The sequence below is a fragment of the Psammomys obesus genome, unplaced genomic scaffold (assembly GCF_907164565.1).
Source record: "Psammomys obesus unplaced genomic scaffold, mPsaObe1.curated_primary_1811, whole genome shotgun sequence".
NCBI classification, from domain to species: Eukaryota; Metazoa; Chordata; class Mammalia; order Rodentia; family Muridae; genus Psammomys; species Psammomys obesus.
Window position 1 is genome coordinate 12,344,949 of NW_026596073.1, and position 7,754 is coordinate 12,352,702.

The 7,754-nt window shown below is 40.6% G+C and overlaps 1 protein-coding gene across 1 annotated transcript; it reads left to right on the plus strand.

Annotated features, from left to right (window-relative positions):
* The first annotated feature begins 2,237 nt into the window (after positions 1-2,237).
* Il22 (interleukin 22) lies at positions 2,238-6,205 on the plus strand. The gene is made up of 5 exons (XM_055626165.1): positions 2,238-2,420; positions 2,793-2,858; positions 2,975-3,118; positions 4,007-4,072; positions 6,128-6,205. The coding sequence occupies exons 1-5, from the start codon at positions 2,238-2,240 to the stop codon at positions 6,203-6,205; spliced, it is 537 nt and encodes a 178-aa protein (XP_055482140.1).
* The last annotated feature ends 1,549 nt before the right edge of the window (positions 6,206-7,754 follow it).

The following is a 7,754-nucleotide window of genomic DNA, read 5'->3' on the forward strand; positions in this document are numbered from 1 at the left end:
CCGCTCCTGAGAATATTTCTACAACTCTTTCAGAGATCCACACACTGCCACAGATTACATTATGTTTTAGTGAATCTTAGACAAACTCATGAAATCCCAGTATGCTAACATTCATATTAATGGTTTGACCGTTACAGAATATGACACCAGGGAGATATGTTGCTATTAAATTACTTTGCCAATTTCTGCCATTTTATTTTTTCCTTACAGTTATGCATTCCCTATCCAAAGACAAGAATGAAGCTAGTCAATAGGATCAGATCAAATTCCAGTTTTAGAAGAGAGACCTCTATTTTCCCAACCATGGTAAATTATTGAAACCCATGAATCTACATATTCATTTAGTATGGCTTTCACCAGTCTCCTCCTAAGGGTGTAACATTGCTGTTGTTGGAGTTACAAAGACCAAAGAGGCCGGCTCTCCTCCAAAATACTCCAGTGGTGTCAAAATTTGTTTTCCAATGGAAATAAATTTACGTAGCCATAAACGTATGTTTCCCAGGCCACCAACCAAAAAAAGCCTGTCCAATCTACAGAATTAACTTGAGTTGAATGCTCATATTGTCACACAGGAGTCCGGACAAAGACTACTGTATTTCATACACTAGACAATTAGATATGGAAGTTTCCTTTTTTTTTTTTGGTCCGAGGCTCATAAACAACCCCTTAGAATATCTATCAATTGTTTAAGATTTTTTTCTAATTTATAAAATTCTTTCTTAAAATTAAAAGCAAGCATAGCAAAAACAGCATATATTTATAACATGGTATTGATTTTGTAGGTTACAATGCAGAATGGCTAGGCTGAGCTAACGCCAGCGTTAACAGACACACTCGCGCACTGTGTCTTTCTCATAAGGCTACACCAACATGCTTGAGTCCTTGCGCTGTTTTGGCTCTTCAAGTTTGAACCTCTCAATAGATCAAGATTCTACAGTTATTTAATCCCTTTCTTCAGTTCTTTAACACTTTTGATCTCAATTAGCTGTAAGGAGAAAAATCTCATCAAAGTAATTTTTATTACTTGACATTCCTTCCCCCTTCCAGAGATGTTAGACATTTGCCCATAGATAGCCTTTCTTCTCCTCTGCTCCCACTCCTTGGGAAATAACTTTCTAGTCTAGTTGTGAGATGTTATTTGGAATTAAATGTACTCACACTGACTTCAAGTCAACCTGCAATCCCCGTGTTTTCTGTATTCTCTTCTTCAGATATTCATCTGTATAATGGAAGTTATTGTAAGATTATTTATAGATAATATCTTGAGATTTGTGTTCACACAAATAATATTTCAAAGTGAATTAGTGCACATTTAGCATTTTTTAATCAAAAATCTATGTTTAAATTATGCTAAAAAACTATGTTGGATAGTTCACTGTCAATATTTCCAAACTTAAATTGATCTTGGTTACGGTTTTATGAGTAGAATCTTTCTATTTGCACCTACCATAATTATTTGCTCACTTAAAAATAGTCTCTGAATGAGAACATTGTGTGGGAATGGAACCTGTGAGAAAGGTGACTATGTTAGCCAACATTCTTATTTTTAAAAACTAGTTGTGGTTTAGGTTCCATAGACTTAAAAACTGAGATGCAATTATTTTAAACATTGAAATAATCTTCAAGTTTTCATTATTGCTTATTTGAAAGCACAGAATATAGGACATGGGTCTTTTATTTCTGGTCAGTTCTAAAGAGATAAGAATCTATGAAGTTGGTAGGAAAATGAGTCCGAGACCAAAATGCTGACTCAGTTACTACAAGAGATCAAAGGCTATTTTACTCAATGAGAATCTCCTACGACAAAGTGATCGTTTTCTTCGAAAAACATGTAGAGTTTAGATTTCTGGGATTTGTCTGCGAAAGCACCTCATGGGCTCTAATAGTGACGCTTTAGGGAAGGCTTCACATTTCAAGGTGGGAAGGCTCGGAGGTGGCGTTTTTTGTGGCCTCCTAGGTGGTTAGGCAGTTCTCAGAAGACAGTACTGGAAATTAGATAATGTCTGATGTCATATTGTTCGCAATACAAAATATCTGGTGTCCCGATGACTATAAAAGCAGCAACTTCAGCCTGTCACATCACAAGCAGAACCTCCCAACCAGGTAAGTGCACAGAATGGGACAGTGAATGGGTCTGTCTGGTGTGATGCTTCTCGGCTAACTTGTTTCACTCTTGCTGTCTTGCTCACAGGTTCTCCTCCCCCAGTTAGCAACTGCTCACATTTGCGCTCTCTGTGATGGCCGTTCTGCAGAAGTCTATGGGCTTTTCCCTTATGGGGACTTTGGCCACCAGCTGGCTGCTTCTCATGGCCCTGTGGGCCCAGGAGGCAGATGCACTGCCCATCACTTCCCACTGCAAGCTTGATGCGTCCAAGTTCGAGCCATACATTACCAATCGCACCTTCATGATGGCCAAGGAGGTACAATGCTTGTCCTTTTCTCTTCATATCCTCTTGGGACTCAAGTAACCCTTGTCATTTTCTTTGAAGCACTTGTAAGTGCTTCATCTCCATAGGTATAGACTTTCTATGTCTCTTTTAGAGACTCTTTAAGGACCTGGTCTTAGTCAGAACCTTTTCCTGTTTGATCCTTTAGGATGCATACACCGAATTTTATCCAAAGAGGGGCTCTTTAGAAAGCCGTCTATTATTGACTCTCCCCCTCTCTGTACACTGTTCTAAACTCATACACTCAATGGCTGGTCATTAGTCCTGTGGGGGCATCCATCTCTACTTACAGGTTTTTCTCGTACCTCCTCATCATCCAGGCACTTAGAGTTTTCTCTCTTTCAGGCTAACCTTGCAGATAACAACACAGACGTCCGGCTCATTGGAGATGAACTGTTCCAAGGAGTCAGCGTAAGTTCTCATGGTGACGAGCAGGGAGTGTATCTGCTCATGGCTAGCTGCACTGGTTGATGGAGCCTCTGGGAGGTTCTGCAATATGACCTCTGCTGTTTCTTGATAACCTACAGACTGAGGACCGATGCTACCTGATGAAGCAGGTGCTCAACTTTACCGTTGGAGAAGTTTTGCTCCCACAGTCAGACCGCTTCCAGCCCTACATGAAGGAGGTGGTCTCCTTCCTGGAGAAGCTAAACAACGACCTCAGGCCCTGTGTAAGCCTTTCTCTTAGTTCCATACACCCCTGTTCCTCTTCTTTCCTCCTCTCCTATTCCAGTTAGAACCTGTAGCCCTCCCCTCTGTCCTTCACAATCATGAGGAGGGTCTTAGCAGTACCACCATCAGAGGCCACTTGAAATCAACCACAAAGCAATCACTTTGGCTTTAACTGAGTGACACTTTGAGTCTATAGGGGTGGAACCTCGTTAGTTTCGTCTGTGCAAAGAAAGCAACTCAAGTTTTATATAATGAGAAAGATGTTGGGAACTGTAAGAGAGAGAGAGAAAAAAAAAGAAGCCTAGAGGTAGAAACAGAGCCATTGAGTACAAGTGCTTGTGGGGAGGAACTGGCCCAGAGCAAAAGTTGAAGGGAGAGAGAAAGATGGGAAGGCCTCATAATGAGAGGGTGTGCAAAGCTCACTGTTTTCCTATATGATGGGAAGTTGAGAATCACTGTATGAGTTTGATGCCTCTGACCCCTCAAACATATCCATGAAGAGTCGGCAGATTGAGGGAGACTTGCATTTACTGGGGGAGAGGCCATGTCTCACATGAAAAGCCTTATGCTCATTTCTTGTGCTACGCTCTCACCTTTGATGAGGTTCAATTTAGGTTTCATTTCTTCCATTCTTGCCATCTGTGAAAACCTCAATAGGATCCCCCAAAGACAGGGACAGCCCTTTTGTAGGGGAAGTTCCTGGATTTCAGTGTCCCAGAGAATGAAAGAACTCAGAGAATCTAGGTCACCAGTGAAATCTAGGTCGCTGTGGGCAAAATGACTAAATGCTTCTATTCCAGGTGAATGGCCACGCGCCTCAGAGGCACTGAGGTACTGGGCTCTAATGGGACAGGATTCTGTTAGTGAGTCTTGCTTTTCTTTTGCAGCACATCAGTGGTAATGACCAGCACATCCAGAAGAATGTACAGACGCTGAAGGAAACAGTAAAAACGGTACAGTTGATAAGTGACAATACCAAGCCATTCAATAAGAGAAACATGGTTTTCTTGCTTTGCTTTTTTTCCTTCCCTTCCCCTCTTTTGTAACATTTTACTTGATTCATCTACTGTCTGATCCATTTCTTGCTTAGCGTCTAGCTGGGTCTATAGACCCTTCAATATGTTTCTAAATGTCTAGGCGGTAAATTCTAGAGCTAGCAGAAATCTTAGCTCAGCTGGTCTCACCAGCCTGTGCTCTGAGGATGGCTGACGGCATAGCCAATACTGGAAGGTAGCACTGGAAGGTAGCCCAGCTCCGCACTTACCCAACAGCCACATGTAATTAATTCAGCATGATTAATTCTTTGGGAAAGTCAGTTTCCATTGACTCATATAATCCGAAGAAGCACACATTGAAAACTAGAAAGCTGGGCACAAATTTACTTGATGTGACTTTTGAGATCATTAAGGTGATACCCTAAAATGTGGCAAAATAGACCCAGAACAACAAAAGAGCTGGATTTGTATATAAAATAAATATTTAGAACCATTGATATCAATACCTATATCCGCAATTATAATATAGTACCTAATAGCTACCAATTTAATATTAAACGCAAGAGTTTAATATTAAATACCCTCCCAGTTTATTTTACACAGTCTCAATGGGGTACAAATTTCAGTCATGGATTTATTTCATTGTAATAGGAGTGTGAGTTGGAAATATTTTCTGTATTTTTTACCTTCATTCTAAAGTTTTCTCCCTCACACCCTCACGCAGCTGCTAGTGAGGTCCTATCTATCGTGAGCTAGGTTGTAACTTTACAGCAAATAACAGTAGCAGGAGGCTCAGGTCAGCCAGTGTGACTTGCCCAATGCCAGATGTATTGCTGACAGCAGAGAAAGCAAGGCTCTTTGCAAGTGGGTTTAATCAGAAGCTCAGAAACACAAAGGCTCCAGTTGAGGAATATATCTAGCCTTCTCTCCTTCTGTCTAACTTAAATATTTTCTTCTTCCTGCACATACGCTGATAAACGTGACCGTTTTTTTTTTTTTTTCTTTTGAGTGTTAATGGCATTGTAGCTTTTCAGTGCTATGCTAGTTCCCTTATCAGAGGGCTTATTACCTCAACCCATAGGCTTGGATGTTAGAAAGCCAAAGGTACACCTTTCAAATGCTTGCTTAAAAAGCTATTGTTCCCTTACTTTGTCTTTGGAAAGGTGAAATGTGTGTGAGAAAGATCTCACAGGAGATGTGATCTCTGTATGAAAACCTTTTTTTTAAAGCCACTTTCCATCAGTTTTGACATTTATACCATGCTGCAAAGTGGGAGATTGATCAGGCTTGCTCCTGTGACTCTAAAAAAATCACAAAAGGGGAAGTTATTTAGAGAAATCTGATAGGCAGAGGAAACTGTCAGAACCCCTTGACAAGGGAAGGTGGCCATATATTTTGTGGGTCTTTTGTTTGTTTGTTGATAAGGTGAGCACAGGCAAAGCTGAACCGCACGGGTTCAGCTATGTGTGTCTTTGAGTCAAGGCTGTTTGAGTTGAGCTCTCATCAATAGTTGGTCACGGACAGGTGTAGCGCTATGTGGCACGCCAAGTCCTTCAGGGATGGCATGTAACATCTTCAGGTCTCAGTTTGGCTTCCTGCTGCTTATGGTTAGGAGTTGAGCAAGCTGTTTTTCTGGGCCCCACTAAAATTTATCTTTAATTGACAAATAATTGTGGAATTTTCGGGACCCAGTGTGGTGATTTATCTATGCATGCATTGTTCAAGGTTCAAGAAAGCAGACCAACAGTCCCATCAACAGCTTCATAATTAGAGTTAAATGTAAGTAGTATGGATGCCTATGGTGTCCTCAGGTCAGGAAGGCATGATTTCAAGGTCTTTGGCAAATCGTATTTCACTCATGCTAAAAGTGCGCTATTGTTGATTATTAATCTTTTAGAGAAGGCTGACCCTTGGTTTTGGTGCTCAGCAAGCTAACAGTGCCATCTCCTTCTAACTAACTCCTCCTTAGAAAAGGACAAGTGCTCAAGTCAGTTTGTGCTCTTGTTTTCACAGCTCGGAGAGGGCGGAGAGATCAAAGCGATCGGGGAAGTGGATCTGCTGTTTATGTCCCTGAGAAACGCCTGTGTCTAACTGAGAGAGACTAGAGAATGAAGAAACGACCTTCCTGCCTGCTATAAAGAACAAGATTCCTTAAAGTACTGTTTTAATAAAGGAAAGTGGGAAGATAAGCTCATAATTAGAAGAATTCACATGAAACCTGGCTCAGCTGAAAAAGAAAACCAATGTCATGTTGTCCATAAATGAGAGGTAGACTTTCCAACCACAAAGAGCCATTGATAATATTTTATTGTAACTGAATATACAATAGAAAAATAATGTATTTAAAAAATCATTTATTTTCACAAGAGATTAGTTCTCATTCCTTTAGAAAAAAATCTATATAACTTAATTCCCATAACTAATACTTTATATATGTAAGTTTATTTATTTTAAGTATGCATTTTATTTATGCCAGTTAATTAATATGGATTTATTTATAGAGATATTATCTGATGATGCTATTTGAGTATAAGGCAAATAATATTTATAATAATAATTATGGAAACAAGATAACTTGGGCTTCAATAAACACATGAATATCATAAATCTTCTGTCTTTGTGATTTCCCTCTTTAATATCAGCAGTATCACCATCATCATAATTCTCCAATCATTTTTGTGACCTTATGCTTGACCCATGAAAATGAAGTACCCAATAGTATTATACTGCTAAAGTTGGTCCCCTGAGGCCTGTGGTGTGTGTGTGTGTGTGTGTGTGTGTGTGTACGTGGCCATGCATGTGAAAGCCAGAGATGGATATCAGATGTCTCTGCCTTATGATGTGAGACAGGATCTCACAGTGAACTTGGAGCTAGCCTGGTTGTCATTGTCCCCCACAGCACTGAGGTCACAGCCTTGAGTGACCAAGCCTAGCTTTTTACCCTGGTGCTGGGAATCAAACTCAGATCCTCATGCACTGTTACACTGATCACTCTTACTCTCTGGACCTCCCCAGCCCTGCAGAGCACAGGGCTTAGTTTCCGGGACAATGGTTACTGAGGGGTGGTGTAGCCTTTAGGCCTGGTGGGGGCTTTTCATGTCAAGTGAGTGTACTCTTGAAGGGGCTAGTTAGACAGCAGCTAACTAGACCATTCTGCCTTCTCTTTCCTTTGCATTCTGGGCGCGAGATAAGTGACACTGTTATGTCATGTACTCACACACCATGACATGTACAAGTCCAACTACAATTGACCCAACTGGCCATGAACTGAAATCTCTGATACTGAGATAGAAATAAACTTTATCTCCTTGTAAGATGATTGCTTCTGATAGTTGTTGGAGCGATATGAAGCTAACACACACATGCATGTGCACGCACACACACACACACACACACACACACACACACACATACACACTTTATGGATAAAAGACATATGAAGAAACGTGTTTGAACTTTTTATGACCATAGTTGACCTTGTGGAGTGGTTTTATCTGATTTGAAGGCTATGATGCAGCATGGAATTCTGAAAGGGAAAAAAGTTGTTGGCTCTGTTCCACTTACACTATTAGCTGTTTATGGATAAAACAGAGAAGCAATGTTAGTGGAGAGAAAAACGTTTAGCCCTGGCTTGTGGTCA

What these genes read in the sequence shown, in the direction of transcription:
- Il22 (XM_055626165.1), top strand. Translation starts at nt 2,238, where the DNA reads ATGGCCGTTCTGCAGAAGTCTATGGGCTTTTCCCTTATGGGGACTTTG. An exon ending in CCTTCATGATGGCCAAGGAG is followed by an intron (nt 2,421 to 2,792) that starts GTACAATGCTTG and finishes TCTCTCTTTCAG; the next exon opens with GCTAACCTTGCAGATAACAA. An exon ending in TGAAGGAAACAGTAAAAACG is followed by an intron (nt 4,073 to 6,127) that starts GTACAGTTGATA and finishes TTGTTTTCACAG; the next exon opens with CTCGGAGAGGGCGGAGAGAT.